The sequence below is a fragment of the Tenrec ecaudatus genome, chromosome 5 (genome assembly GCF_050624435.1).
Source record: "Tenrec ecaudatus isolate mTenEca1 chromosome 5, mTenEca1.hap1, whole genome shotgun sequence".
Taxonomy (NCBI): Eukaryota; Metazoa; Chordata; class Mammalia; order Afrosoricida; family Tenrecidae; genus Tenrec; species Tenrec ecaudatus.
In genome coordinates, this window is record NC_134534.1 from 184,756,779 (window position 1) to 184,772,991 (window position 16,213).

Below are 16,213 nucleotides of genomic sequence, written 5' to 3' on the forward strand. Positions count from 1 at the left end.
CACGCATGATTCTCGATCATTCTTCAAGTTGGCCTCGTGTCAAACGAGGCAGTGTGCGCATCCAGGAACTAGATGGCAGGTGAAATCGGGGGGAAGGGAAACCCCGTTGAGTGTCTTGGTGTCTGTCTTTGTACCCAGAGATGTACTCCACAGATGCTCTTGGCTCAGATCAGCGTCCAGTTAAAGGAAAGGAAAGGGGGTGCTGGCAAGAGAAGGCACATGAGGACAAAGGCTGCCCCACATGGAGGGCCAGCAGGACTGAATTTGAAATGGCCCCTGAAGAGGCCAATACCTCTGATCTTTTCAAGGCCACTATTAAGCAGTTTGCACTCAGCTATAAAACTAAAGATTGGCAGTGCAAATCCACCCAGCAGCCCCAAGCCTACTGGTTGACTTCCCTAAAGATTTTAACCAATAGAGTTCTATCGCCCAGTCCTCCTCTGTAGTAGATGGGGCAGCCACAAGAGGAATACACTGGACAGGACAGCAGTGGGATTGTTTTTAGGGTTTTATTGAGTGTATTAAAACCAGAGGGACCAATGAGGAGAAAAGCAGAAACCTGCTTTATCTTCAAGTATCGCTTCTGCGAAGTCTCTGCTTTTGCTGTGATATTCCATGATGTTCTAACTAAAAAGTGGATGGCTGCTTTGAAAAACCGCTGTGAATTAGGTGTGGGAGGTTGTTCTTGAGCTATGCAGGGAGGTGTGGTGAAATTTCGTATATTTGTGAGTTTAGTTACATCACATCACGTGGCCATCCCTTTTCTTCTTTTTATCACGGCAGCAAGGTGGGTTCTCTGAGTCTGGAAAGCTTGTAATTTTCCTTGAATGGGAACTATGATGTCGTTCTCAACAAACTCCCCATAAAACTGCACAAACTGGGTTGAAAGTTCTTATAGACCAGAACCTGACATGTCAGGGATGTGTTTGGACGGGCGTTCTGTTGACTCGGTGAAGGGTGAGCCCTGTCTGCCGAGGTCAGCTGGAAAGGGCGATGTAGAGAGCTAGACACCAACTGTGGGATCCGGGAGCTTCCGGGAACCCCAGTTTTGAATGCGCAGGGTAAGGCCGCTTGAGTCTGTGTGAGGCACGGTGCGTCACCAGGCTGCTCTGCAGACGTTCTTGAAACAGAACCACCAATACCAGCCCTCATTCTTGGGCACTGGTTTTTAAAGCGCCCCCCCCCCAAAGTTTGGGGGAAGGGTTTAGACCTTGCTCTCCAACTTTTAGGGGGTGTGCGAGGGGGAACCTGGCTGAAAACCCTGGTTATTTGATAGTCTGGCATATTTCTATGGTGTATTAGCAGCCTATAAAAGTTACATGTCATTTATTCCAAGTTTAGAACTCTCTCAAACTTCAGGGGGAAACCAAACTTGAACCTTTTTGAGGCTGGAATTCTGTTTATCTTTGGCCAAACCTTGTTTCCTGCAGGGAGAGGGGGACTCCTGGGGCCCCTTAGACTTCAGGCCTTTTGATTCCCCCACAGACGGCTTTGATAGGGGGAATTGTGAACGGACATGACACAGGTAGATGAAGTTCCTGTGAGGGTGCTCGGGGTCTACCAAGAAAAGCAAATTGTGCTGAAAAGAATATATTTGGAAGGCTGCCTTCCTTCCGCCCGTCTTAAGGAAGTGTTTGAGGTTTTTGCCAAACTCAGGTTGAAATTGGGTCCAGCCACTCAAGCCCCCTGCCCCCTCCACCTCCCACCCCCTTCTGATAAGCACATGAACTACTTTCCATTAAAGTTACTGGGCGTCCAATAGAGTGAAGGCCTTGGAAATGGTGGCCATGTCTGGTGTTGAAGACATGTCTCTTTCATCAGGGACGGCCGTGGGCTCACTGCCAGAACACAGCGTAGCGGGGAACTCCTCCAGGAAGGAGAAATAACAAATGGGGTCCTCGTGCCTTTCAGACAGAGGAGCTGATGAACGCACTGGAGAAGACCAGGCAAGAATTAGATGCCACCCGAGCGCGCCTTGCCTCCACACAGCAGTCCCTGGCGGAGAAAGAGGCCCATCTGGCGAATCTACGCGTCGAGCGGAGGAAGCAGCTGGAGGAGATCCTGGAGATGAAGTGAGTACCCACTGCCGCGCCTTCCTTTCTGGACGCCCTGTCTCTAGGCGGCCAACGGAAGTCGGGGGCAGCCAGGAGGCAGAGGCCCTGTGGCGATTGGCACACGGCTCCTAGTGCCTCCCTCCTAGTGCGCTGGGAATATTTCTGGGAACCTGCTTCCAAATTGTGACTGTCACATTGCTAACGATATTCTTGATCTTCATTTCACTTTGGACGATGCCCGGCTTGTGTTGGCTTTCCTGGAGTCTCCAGGCTGGCATCTGTTGGTTGAGAATCCAGTCTCTGGCTCTGCCCCCAGGGTAGCGTGGGTAAAAGGGTAGCCTGGAACTTTCTCTGTGTGATAGGTAAGGCGTAGTTTAGTGTGCTGCGAACCTTCCTGTCTCCCTGTGAGGCACCCTCACTTCCCTGTCCAGCCCCGATTTCCCTCTGAACCTGAAATCATACAGAGGAACACAGGCAAGAACGGGGCCGAAATATTGTAGGAAAAACATTCTGGTTTCTAAGGAACGAGGCAACTTGAACCAGAAGCAGTAGTCCTCTTTATAAATTATAAAATGAAATAATCACGGAGACATTATTGAAATCCAACTTCCCTCCACAGTAAGGGGGGGGGGTATACGTGATTGTGGTATCATAAGACTGTAACAGAGACTTTGAAATTGTGACAAAGTATGGGAGAGCGACCTTATCCTGACCCAGCAAGTCTCACACATGGTTAACATTAAACCAAGAAGGCTTGGATCATGGAAAATATGGATTGAAATCTCTGAAGGATTTAATAATGAGGACAAAAGATTTTATTCCTTGCCACCTACCTCAGTTTCTCCAAGACCAAAGAACAAGTAGTTTCCCTCCCATGTAAACTTCCATTTTTCCTAATGAAAGATGATATCATAAAAACAGATAACCATCACCTCAGCTGAGAGGTGACAGGACCGAGATGTTGATCTTAGGTGATTTTCTTAAGCACATCAGCCATGATGAAAACCAGTCGACTCCACTAAGCCCAGACTCCCTTCCGGTGGGGTCCCTGCAGCGGTCACACTGCCTGAAGCAGTGACAGGTGTCCAGTGGGTGCTCCAGCACTGTTGGGCCCAACGGTGAATGGAGGGCTGTGGGTGGGTGTTATTCAGCTAAGAAGAAACATATCCCGACCACATGTGCCCATCTCACTTCCATCAGTTACCAGCCATTTAGGGGCAGTACTGCGTTCACATGCATGACACCAGGACAGGGACTCCGCTGACCGCTGTTCTCTGCTTGCCCAAACCCTCTTTTGCTCTACTGCGTGGTTGTACGTGTCAAGCAAAACCTAGTTTCTTTCATTGTGCCTCAGCTGTTCCCAAGTTAGCTCCACATCTCATGAAGTGATCTGCTACGCCATTGTAAAGGCACTTTGATTTCTCCCTGCTTATAAAGTGCAGATGCATCCATCATTTTGAGAAACAAGTCACTGTAGAACACGCTGACTTGAGAGCCAGGATATCTGTTGGACCCCCGTTGCTCCCACTGGGTGGGCATCTGAGCTGAGGGGAATCATGGTGAGCTGCAGACCCTCTATTTTCTGCTGTAGGGGCTTGTCTGGAGGTGGCAGGGCGGGAAGCCACTCAAGTGAGGGCTTGGCACAGGGAAAATGATGCGTCAGCCGATGAACGTAGGTCACTGTTGAGTATATTTTGTGAAGAGGATAGTTTATCTGTACTTCAGATTTACTTTTCTGAAGCATATTAGCCTTTGTCCTGTGTATGTTTTCCCACCCAATTTCATGATTTCAGATAGCACCCCACTGTGGCCTTTTTGGGTCAGTTGCTACCTTATTGTGGATGTGCTTAGTCTGTGGTCATTGCAAAATACATCCCAAATTCCTCTGTCAGTTCCTTGGGTAGAAAGTAAGGATGCCCTGATTCATGGAGCCCAGTCTGAACCCCCATTCACTGTTTAACTGGCTTATGAGCTCCTTCTGCTGGGCTGTTTCCCTGGGACTACGTGGGGGCACGGCTGTAGGGCAGTGCATGGATCACAATGTCACTTAGAATCAGCCTCTTGGGACAGTCAGGTCAACCCTTTGTTTGATGGATGCTGATGTTTGAGAGGAGTTGACCAACTAGTGCTTATTTGAAGTCAATGGAGACCTGGTGGTCTACTGGTTACACGTTGTGCTGAGATCTGCATGGTCAGCAGTTCAAGACCACCAGCAAGCAGCTCCAAGGGAGAACGACGGGTCTTTCTCCTCCCATCAGCAATCACAGTCTCGGGGACCCAAGGGGGCACTGTGAATCAGCACAGACTCGATGGCTGCACGTTTTTTTTTGGGGGGGTGGTAGTTACTGAGTCAGCATAATCAATGGGAACTATTCCCTGGGTGATGCCATTGTTGAAGTGTGTGTGTGTGTGCTAGTACTGCTGGTCTGTGAATACCTGGCAGGCATCAGACAAACACCTGCAGGCCAGGTTTGCTCTGTCTTCGCTCAGGCTGCTGTGACAATGACTCCACAAGGTTGGCTTCAAAGATGAGAAGTGTGTTTTCTCACAGTTCAGGAGGTGAGACAGCTTAATCCAGGGTGTCCGCCCTAAGGGGAGGCTCTCTGTCTGTCTGTCTGTAGGGCCTCCGGGAAGACCTTTATCTCTTTTTGTCCCTGTAGCTCTGGCATCCCCCGCCCCCCTGGGGGATCTTCCCATCCTGTCTGCACATCTTCTGCCTCTGCCCTTGCTCTCCTCTCTGCTGCTCCTTACAACTCAGGAGTGATGGGGTTTTCGGCAGACCTTACACTAATGTGGCCCTCATTAACCTTAGGAAGAAAGTCAAGTTCTCAGGAGGGATTGCACCTAAAGGTTTGGGGATATGTATATACCACACACACATATGTCTAAGCCTGGCTCCTGCCCCCTAATTATGAGTGGGATGGCCATCACTCCCTTCCTTGGAAGGCCATGGCCTCTAAGGTGTTGGTTCCCAGTCCACGGCTCTGGCAGGCAGCTCCTCCTTCCTTCCACAGAACTCTCCATTCTCTTTCCTGGCCATTTTTCCATCTTCATGTTGACTTCGGGCTACATAGCATTCCCTGAGCTCTTTCCACAGGATGCACGGTCTTGGAAAGATGTGTTCGGGTCACACTGTTCATCTTAGAGACTCAAAATAAGGGCGTATGGAAGAGTATCATGCAGAGACGGCCCCTCCCGGAAAAAATGAGAATGCGCCTGCAGGTTGGACAAAGCCTGTTGCGCTTGCTTCCTCAGTGCATGGCGAGTGCCCTTCGTGCCACCAGCCTGAAACTTGGACTGACGGAATGCGTGCTCACAAAGACTCCCGCATTGAGAGTACATCTTTCTCTTTGCTGAGAGGTGTTGCTAATCTACGGGTTGCTGGGGTGAGCATCGGTGCCTTCACTCCACTTTGTTTATGATTTGAGAATGACCGCAGATGCAAGAAATAGTCCAGAGCAGTCACGCGTACTCTTCCCCTGGGTCCCCCCATGGGAACATCTTGCATAATAACACTTTAAGGTCACCTTGAGAACTTGGCACAACGTGAATGGGCACAGACCAATGCCCTTACTGAGGTTCTTCCAGTTCTGCTTGCACTCCTGTGTGTGTGTGTGTGTGTGTGTGCGCTCACACACCATGTGTTTCCTGCTGTTTATAGATTGGCGTAGCCCTCCCTGCAGGTAAGAGACAGGGCCACTGCTTCTTTCACCCCAGGGACCCCTGGGACTACCCAGGTGAAGCTCTGCCCACATTCTCAGCTAGAGCTTTGCTGGGTTTTGCGGTCCCATTTCAGGACACCCTCAGCACCAACTTAGGTCTTACCGTGCATGCTCCTCAGGTGGCTGGAGGAACTGTCCATTTTTTAAAATTCAGATTAACTTTAAAGTGAAAAACAAATAAAAAACCTGCTTGTTTGTCGTAACTGATCCTCATTTTCAGGAGAAAGATGAGGCTTTCTACTCCTCTAGAGAGTGAGTCTTGGGGTCCTCCTGGCCTGAGAAGGTTGTAGGGAGTCAGGATGGACCAGATGGCATGCCACGAAGCTGTCCCCGCCTGGGAGGGTTTACTGCGTCAGGAACCCCAAGCAGCAGTTGCAGTCTGTCCTTGTGGTCCCTGGGAATAGCAACCAACTGGACGGCTGTGAGTCTGGGGTTTGGGTCCATCCAACCTTAAAGCGATCTCTGCCGCCATCATGCGTGACAGCAACTCGCCAGGCTAGGACGTTCACAACCTGCCACTCCAAGGAAAACAATCGCAGCCATTGATGCCCGCGCCGTGTGCCTACGACACACGTTTGAGGGAGATTGGCTCACATGCACAGGTCCACGCTAGCTGTCAGCTCTGTGGGTTCAGGGCCCGTTTTGGTGGCGGCCACATGGTTGGCTTTGGCTTACAGCAAGAACAATGCCCGGAGACAAATTTGCAGCTGTGTAAGAAGGGAGAGACCTCAGGACAACAGTGGGGAGGGCAGGCTGGGTGGGGCTGGGGGTGCGTGCAGCCAAGGCCACTGCTGGGCCGGTGCAGAGGAAGAATAAAGATCCTGCGAGACTTGATCAGCAATGACTGTGAGGCTTTCTCACCAGAGGATTGATGAGCTAACAAATACCTTTAGAAGCGAGAGATGAGGTTTCTCAGATGTGGGTCTATCTTATTTCAGTGGAATCCTCTTTTAATATTGGCCATCAATCCCCTGCCACAGGATTGACATCCAGTAAGCATGTGTTGAATGAAAGGATGAATTCACTTTAAAAGTTCCTAAATGTTTTTGCTTCCCCTCCCCTTCACCACCCCCCCTCCGCCCTGGCACTTAATAAGTATCACACAGTGTTCTAGATGCCGGGAATCACCCGTACTTTTAAGAAAATGAGCAAAAGTAGATTTTTCTGGTATACTGGGAGCGAGCAGGGGATCCCACTGAGAAAGCCATTTCAGAAGGCTCTTGCTTGATTGTGAAGGGGAAAGCAGGGCCTTCCATAATCTGGAAGTATTTCCAGGAGCCGAGGCCGCGGGAGCACCAAGTGAGCACCTGGGACCATCGTTTGTCCAGTGGGGAGTGCTCCATCTGCGGTTCCTCCCTCAGCCCGGCCCTTGGACCCCTGCCCGTCATAACCCCCATAGAGCAGAGAGCCAACAGTCCCGGCCACACATTTTCACAGAAGAACCTAATATTTGCCTTTCTTACATATAAGCTTATTCTTTCAAGTACAAAGTATCGGAAACCTCTTGCTAAAACATTTCATGATGGGACATCTTTGTTCCACGTGCTCTAACGGAAAAGAGATTTTAGCAATAGAATATGAATACCATCGCTCTTAATGTGTTTGATTTTATTAATGCTGGTTAATAAGCTTACATTCCAGTAACCAAAGCCCAATTATTTAATTTGTGTCAGGTGAACCTGATAGCTGTGGCGAAAAGGAATTGATGGCCGTGAGATATAGTCCTTAGCGTTTTCTATGTGTGCATTGGCTTGGATGATTTAACCAGCACAGTAATTTAATCAGCATGCAGGCAGCCGGACTGGTCTTTTCCATTTCGATGAAATGCTGTGTGCACGAGGCTCTGGAGGGCTGGTTCCTGACTTGGGGTGTAGCTTGTACACTTGCCCCAGTGCTTGTCTCCACTTATATTTTTGGTGATTCCGTTTTAACTCCTCAGCTGCTGTGCTGAGATTCATCTCGTCAGATGTCAGACACCGCCATCAGATAGGCACCCAAGTCTTGTACACACTGAGTCATTTGGGGAATCACTGTGAGGCCGGGCAGCGGGGCCTTCTAGGGCAGGATCCCTTTGGCCTCTTTGATCTGGAGTTTCTTCTGAGAGAGCCAATCACTCGGTAAGTGCCCCTCAGAGGAGAGGTAGCGGCCAGGCGCAGATAACAATCAGTGGCTTCCTTACCATGTGCCAACACGAGAAAAGATGCGCCATCCTTCTTTCGCAAGGACCCCTGAGTGCCTGGCAACTGAAGGTCAAGGGCATCTGGGAGGGGAGCTTGAAGGTGATCATTACCCACCACTGAGGAGCTCTGTGGAGAAGAGGCGCCTGCCCTTTGACTGACGCCCTAAGAGCAGTACATGTGATTACGCTTTGCTGAGAAAATGAGGATTAAGCCAGAACTCCTGATACCTGTGTATCCCTCTCTTAGGCGTGTGCGTGCGTGCGTGCGTGCGTGCGTGTGTGTGTGTGGTCCCCGGGTAGCGCACATGGTTAAAGCACTTGGCTGCGAAATGAAAGGTTCCTGGTTTGAGTCCATCCAGAGTTGCACAGAGGAAGGGCCTGATGATGCCCTGGGAGGAGGTAGCCTGAGAGCCGTACAGGGTGCGGTTACTCTGTGCCTCACTGTCTGCCTGCTCCAGCATGCTTCCCTCTGCCTCTCGGGTCTATCTGAGTTGGCGTCGACTTGGTGGCACCTGGCTTGTTAGGCACCAAGATGTTAGCAGTTCATTGCAAGTAGTGTCCTGTGTTTCTCTTTTCAAATTTTAACTGGACTGGTATTTCCAACACTTTCTTTCACCCCTAAAAGACGCTTTTACTTTAAGCAAGGCACGTTTGATTTAAAAATACTATTGGTGTTGGAGAAAAGATTAAAGTTGTCAAGGATTTCCTCTCGCTTGTGTCCACAACCAATGCTCATAGGTGCTGCAGTCAAAAGGTCAAAGGATCCATCATATTAGGTAACTCTTCTGCAGAAGGACCCCTTTAAAGTGTTGCCAAGCAAGGAAGCCACTTTGAGGACTGAGGTGCCCCTGACCCAGCCATGGTATTTTCCGTCACCTCATTTGTATGTGAAAGTTGCACAACCAATAGGGCAGACCAAGGAAGGATCGATACATTTGAATTATGATGCTGGTACCACGGCCTTCCAAAATAACCAACGGATCTGTCTGGGAAGAAGTTCAGCCAGAGTGCTCCTTAGTGGCAGGGATGGTGAGACTTCATCGTACATACTTTGGACCTGTCGTCAGGCTCTGCAGAAGGACGTCAAGCTTGGTAAAGTAGGGGGGCAGTGAAAAAGAGGAAGACACTTGTGTAAGTCGGGGTTAACTAATGAAACGAATTCATAGACACTCATGTGTTTAAGAAAGAGCTGTGTGTAAGAGCAATTAAATATTGAGAAAACATCCCAACCCAGTCTAGATCAAGCCCATAAGTCCGATATTTGCCCATTTGTCCGTTATCAGTCTATAGATTCCTCTTCAGATTCACGCAACATATGTAAGGATGCTGAGTTCAGGACGATCACAGGCTGGTGGGTAGAAAATCTTGTGGATCCAGTGGTGGTGGGAGCATCTCAGCGCTGGCAGGGTTCTGGTGGCATGGGGGTTATGCATTGGGCTGCTAACCCTAAGGCCAATAGTTTGAAGCCACTAGCTCCTCTCTGGGAGAAAGATGTGGCTTTCTACTCCTGTTCAGACATTCAGCCTGAGAGACCCCGGGGCAGTTGTCCTCTGTCCTGTGAGACTGCTGTGAGTCAGAATGGACAGGGGCAGTGAGCTTAGTGTTTGGTTTTGAGAGCAGGTAACAACATGGAGAGGGAAGTATAGCAAGAGTAGTCACCCAGCGTGGCCCTGGGTTGGAGCAGGCAGGCAGTGGCAGAGATGCCTGGTTCCTTCCCTCTGCTGACTCCTGTGCACCGACCTGAACCCAAAAGTTCACATCTGAGCACCTTCAGCAGAAAAGAAAGGACGCACTGGACATAAACGTCCAGCATACAAAACCTAACTGTAATGAAGGTAACTTTAGAACAGTGGAATGTTCCAATCTAGCTTCATGCACAAAGGACAAAATAGTCTCTATTCCCAAAGCTCATCTAAGCTGTTCTGTGATCGTACAGACCCATGCTCCTTCTGCCTGGAGGCCTCATTTCCATTCTCCACCCCAAACCCACAGCCCCAGGTTTGTCTGCATTCCGGCCCGCAGAAAGGAAGACATGCCGCCTCTCCAGGGAGCATGGGAAAGGACTCTCCCTGGCCTGAGGTTGCGTGGACCATCATGGACATCCCACTCATGTAGAGGTCCATCTGGTAGATACCTGCTCTGTGCAGGGGCTACTCTACATCCTGGGCAGGGGTTGAGGTCCTGTTCTTAACACACGGAAGAGAAAGCATCCCTGCTTGTGGTAAAGATATGTGTGTACGCTCTTGGGTGCAAAAGACTTGAGCCAAGGAGAGATGTGTTTCGCAAATCACTACAAAGAAGGAATCCAAGTGGTTTGAGTTGCCTCACAGGTAGACTTGAGCGCCCTTTGTTTTTGCCGCCCTGGGGAATCAGCTGTCCCACATTAGAGCCCCTTCAGGGAATATGAAGGACCCTAGCATTGGTGCTAGGAAGACTCAGAGAGGTGGGCTGAATTTGCCAGTGAGCACTGATCCTGTGCTGCATGCGTGTGAAGTAAGTGTTGCTTGGATCACTGCCTTTATTACTGTGGCCTCATGTGAAGTGAGGAACCTTTCCGCCCCCCGCCCTCCCCACTGTGTGGAGAGGAAACTGAGGCTCAGAAGCGTGGAATTCAGATGCATGCCTGTTTGAACACGGAGTGCACGATCTTCACTAGTGAGCGTGTTGTGACCCACTGAAGCACCTGGGGTATCCCTATGTGAATCCGACTCGTGGGGATCGGGTTAAGCAGGAGAAGGCCGTGGGCGGGGCTTCTCCCGGCTATCCTTGCAGAAGCAGGACACTGGGCTAGGCTCGTGGGAGGAGCCCTTTGAAGTCCACTTGCTTATTTTAAAACAAAATAAAGGACACATTATCTCTGGCTGAAAACACGCACATTTGTGTAGTTTTAATAGTGAAAAATGTCAGTCAAAAAGGGTCTTTGGCCCAGTGGTTTTTAATGGAAATACCAACATTTTCTGAGCTGGTGGCGTGTAGTCTTTCAGCTAAAATAATCACAATCAGCAGTTAAATAATCTAAGGGTTGGTGAGTCATAGAACTTGAATAATTCCCATACCATGCTCAGGCTCCCTCCGTCCCCCCAGCAGCCGCACGAGGACGCAAGACGGGACATTTCAGAAGCGAAACGCAAGCACGCGAGCCTTCCAGAGTCCCAAAGCAGAGGCACCTGTGGTGGTCCCTCCCTTCCATCCCAAGGCAACACTGATGGAATCCAGTGAAGTGCCTGCTCCTACTCTGGTGGGGACACTATCACACGCAGCCAGAGAAACACCGACGGCTTCTCAGTGCACTGCAGCCAGGGTCCCCTCTCAGGTTTGAAGCACCAACTCTCTGCTACGGTGAACAGGGATTGAATCTGACTGTGAATCTGACTGTGGTAGTTAGGAGCCCCTAGAGACACGTGGGACCAGTCTCCCCACCTGTGAGGTGGACTCTGGAGTCAGGGGACCCCGTGAAGGAGGTCTGCCTTCCAGGAGATATCTGGTCCCGTTTGTAGACACTTGGGGAGTCCTAGGTGGGGAGGAGGTTCTCCTGGCCCCTGATGGGGAGAGACCGGATTACCCCTGAATATCCAACAGAACACAATAACCAACAATGACCTGGTCCAGGACACCAAGAGTACAAGGTTGAGAGATCTTGCTTTAAAGAATAATCACACCGAACCCACTGCCCTGGAGTTGATTCTGACTCTAGGATCGAGTCAAACTACCCCTTTGGGTTTCGTTTGTTTGTTTGTTTCTTTCCTTCCTTCCTTCTTTCTTTTTTCCTTTTAAAAATAATTTTATTGGGGGCTCGTACAACTCTCATCACAATCCATGCCTACATCCATTGTGTCAAGCACCTTTGTACATTTGTTGCCATCATCATTCTCTAAACATTTGCCTTCTGCTTGAGCCCTTGGCATCAGCATCGCACAGCACTAAGAACCATCCATCCATCCATTGTATCACGCATATTTGTACATAGGTTGCCATCATCATTTCACTTTGAGCCCTTGGTATCAGCTCCTCATTGTTTCTTCTTTCCTTTTTAACGTTATGTTGGAAGCTTTTCCAGGTAACATAACATCCCACTCTTCCGTCCAATCAAGCAGTATGGTACGATTGCGGCTACAATCAGTTTCAAAATATTTTCTTTCTTCTTGAGCTCTCTGATATCAGCTCCCTTTTGCCCCCTCCCTCCCCGCCCTAACCCATGGAGCTCTTCTATTTTTTTCTATAATCCCTTTGGGATTCTGAGACTTTAGTGATCCCCACGATTACTGAGCAATGGCAGTTACGCTTTCCCCACTGTGTCAGCATTTCTCTTTCATTGTGTTCTGTCTGTCCCCTTAGGTACAGGTGGTTCTGGATTATGAATGCACTTGTTCCTGTACCTGTCTTTTAAGTTGAGTTTGTATCCAAACTGGGAAAGTTAGGCGTGGTTTACATCTAATGGCAGTTAATCAAAAGTCAGTCTTAGTTTGTAGACTACGGTATACCTTTAAATGCACAAAAGCATTATGGAAGCACTTCCAGATAGACAAAACCATCTTTAACAGAAAATAGTGTTATTTTGATGCATGCCAAAAGTAGTGACCGTTCGCTGGTGTGAACCACTGTTTGCGCCCTGAATTTGTCATTTAGTAGACTTCACAGGGATTGATTCTAACTGCGAGTTGTGAGTCCGGTAATCAGAATCCGGCACTGCCTGCACTCCGCTTTCCCTGCTCCCTTACTGTCTCACTGGGTTCCTGAGTAGCCCTGGCCTCCCGGTCTCAGACTGCTGGCTCTGAGTACAGCTGCGCTCCAGGCGGCACCCTTTACTGGTTGTGCCTCTGTATTTCACTTCGAGTGCTCCTCTGCGGATAGCCTCCCTTCTCGGGACCGCAGTCTCGGGGTCTTCGCTTCTCCGCTAGTCCAATTTGCCGGGAATTTCTGAAAAACAAGAATTTGAATTCTTCCCCAAACTTTTCTCCCATTCTACCTGGGAGCCCAGTCAGAATGGCTCGTGGTAGCAGCCAGGTACCACCTGGTTCTTCTGACCTCAAGGTAGGAAAGGTTGTGTGGCCGACACAGACTGATTTATTCTCTGAGCCTTTCTTGCTCATGTGTTTGACGTGGGCAGAGGCTCTAGATGCGTCTTGTCCTTTAAGACCCCAGACACTGGTCTCTTCACTAGGATGCGGGTAGTGCATTTCGACTGTGTTATACGAATCGACGAGTTATCCTGGGAGGCTGGGGTCCTGTGCCTGCAAACCTAGAAAACAAATCTTGGGTATTGTGTTAGACCGGGCAGACTGGAGAAACAACTCCAGGGACGCTCATAGATGTCTAAGCAAGAGCTTCATATCAAAGAGCAATTGTGTAACAGAAAACATCCCAGCACCGTCCAGATCAAGTCCATAAGTCTCATATTGGCCCATCAGTCCAATACTAGTCCATAAATCTCTCTTCAGACTCATGCAGCCACAGGCAATGATGCCGACTGCAGGAAGATCATAGGCCGGTGGGTGCAAAGTGGTGGTGGATCCTGGGGTGGTGGAAGCATCGCGGGACTGGTGCAGGTCTCCTCTGCATGGCGTGCTCAGGTCTCAGGGTGTCTCCACATGGCTTGTCAACAAGAAGGTGAAGTACACAGAGAGAGGCCGAGAGAGAGGGAGTTCCCAGAATCCTCATGAGAAGGCTATGCCCACAAAGAGGCATCCTCAGGCTGTGGGCACTTTTACATTGGCTGTGCCTTGTTAACCACATCCACATTCAATGTCACTTTTCCATTGATAAAAATAAAGACTCTACAACTTAATGGCTACTTTTCCCTCACTCCCCTCCTCTCTCTGTTAACCACCAATGAACATTGTCTCTTTCTATTTACTATACTTTTTTTGGTGTGAACCAGCCTTCAAGTGATGCTTGTCTTATTTGACTTAGCATTACACCCTCCAGGCCCATCTTTGTGCTTTCTGACTGCGGAACAGCAGTCCCGTTGCTTTAAGGTTTCATCCATCGATGGCTTTGTTGTTTTCACTGGCGGACCAAGCAGCCCTCAAGGTGGCCCTGGCTATGTCTGTTCATGTCACTGTGCGTATTGTGACACAGAGGCGAACACACTCGCTGTGATCGGGAAGGTGTGTGGTTTGAAACCACTAGTCGCTCCACAGGAGAAAGGCGGTTACCCAGGGACGTGAGTAGACTTGCCCTCAGACAGCACACATCAGAAAGTGAATTAGTGCATAGCTAATTAGGCTATATTTTAACATCTTATTATTTGTTTACCTTTTGACCCAGTTTTTATTACTTTTTGCTTTCTTTTGGATTGAGGTTTTTCTTGTCATTGTTGTTGGTTTTTGTTTTGATTTGCTTTTTAAAAAATGTTTTCTATATATGAAATCCGAGATAGTTAAATCAACCAAGATGATAATTAGAATAATTTCTCAGGGTTATGGCAGGGAGGTTGGGTGGAAATGGCAAGCTACTAAAAACGACTACAAAAAAAGAAGAAAATGTTCTAAAATTGATTGTGGTGGTGATTCCATAACTGTTTTTAATACATTCAAATCACTGGGAAAATGTTTTAAATTTTAATTGGTTGCTTCTGTAAGGATTTACAGCTTTTTGGGCACCCTGCAGGGCAGTTCTGGTCTCTGCTGCGGGATTGCTAGGAGGAGGGATTGACCCGATGGTGGTGGGTTTGGGGTAGATAGCTGGGGGTGGAAATGCTGGCCTTGGGGCAGTTCTTTTTCTAGTTACTTGAGAACACACCACGCCATTCTCTATAGTAGGTAACCTATTACCAACAGGGCCTAAAATTTCCATTCTCTGAAGATCCTCCCCAACATTTATTGTTTTATTTTTCTTGTCAGTGCCATTTCTGCTGGGCTACAACGGGAGTTCATTGCAGTCTATGTCTGCATCTCTCCAATGCAGTTGTTCTCAACCTGTGGGGGTCGAACGACCCTTTCACAGGGGTCTCCCAGTTCATCACAGTAGCAAAATGACAGTTATGAAGTAGCAACGAAAATAATGTTATGGTTGGGGGTCCCCCAACATGAGGAACTGCATGAAAGGGCCGTGGCATGAAGAAGGCGGAAAAGCCCTACTCTAATGGCTAATGAAGCTGACGAGGCACCAGACTCACTCACTCATCTCTGCCAGGAAATTTGGAAGATTGCTACTTGGTCAACTGACTGGAAGAGATCCATATTTGTGCCCATTCCAAAGAACGGTGGCTCAACAGAATGCTCAAATTACAGACAGGACCATTGATATCTCCTTTAAGTAAATCTTTGCTGAAGATCATCCGACAGCAGTTGCAGCAGGACACTGACAGGGGAGACCCTGGACAGGGCACATCACTGCTGATGCCACGTAGATCGTGGCTGAAAGCAGGGACGACCAGAAAGATGTTTATTTGTGTTTTATTGACTATGCCAAGGCATTCGACTGTGTGGATCATAGCAAACTGTGGATAAACTTAAAAAGAACAGGAAATCCAGAACACTTCATTTTGCGTGTGCACATGGATCGTGAAGCAATCATGTGAACAGAACAAGTGAAGACTTCACGGCTTAAAATCCAGAAAGGCGTGCACCAGGGCTGTGTCCTCTCATTGTACTAGTAGATATGTATGCTGAACAAGTCACTAGAGAGGCTGGCTTGTATGAAGGAGGAGTGGAAGAAGGTTTATTAGTAACCTGCAATGTGTAGATGACATCATTTAGCTTGCTGGAAGCGAGGAAGACTTGAAGCACCTGCTGATGACAATCAAGGACTGCAGCCTTCAGCATGGAATACAATTCGAGGTAAAGAAACCAAATCCTCAGAAATGGACCAATAGGTAGCATCATGATAAGTGGAGACAAGATGGAAGTTGTCACGGATTTCATCGTGCTGGTGTGCACAGTGAATTTCATTGAGCTTGGATACACAACTTACGGTGCTCATGGAAGCAGCAGTCGAGACATCAAAGGACTCCTTGCACTAGGTAAACCTACCTCGCAAGGCCTCTGTAAAACGTGGAAAAGCAAGGATGTTCCTTTTAAAAAATTGCTTTATTTTAACATTTCGCTGACATACAAGTCATGCATCATCCTTTCAATAGTTCAACATCATCTTTGAGAGTTGGGCAACCATCACCACCACCAATTCCAGGACATTTCTTCTTCCTGCTACTCGCGGTTTGTAGTTCCCCATTTCCCACCCACTCCTCACCCATGTCCCTTTGAGCCTATCAATCCAGTGCTGCCTCTATAGGTTCACCTAATCTGGATGTCACATAT

General features: G+C 48.7%; 1 protein-coding gene across 1 annotated transcript in view; it reads left to right on the plus strand.

The window, feature by feature from the left end:
• The window catches only part of ERC2 (ELKS/RAB6-interacting/CAST family member 2), a 763,082-nt gene that overhangs the window by 573,323 nt on the left and 173,546 nt on the right, over positions 1-16,213 (plus strand). Inside the window, exon 14 of the mRNA XM_075550919.1 lies at positions 1,912-2,072. Coding sequence (XP_075407034.1) covers positions 1,912-2,072 — 161 coding nt within the window. The remainder of the gene's footprint in view (positions 1-1,911; positions 2,073-16,213) is intronic.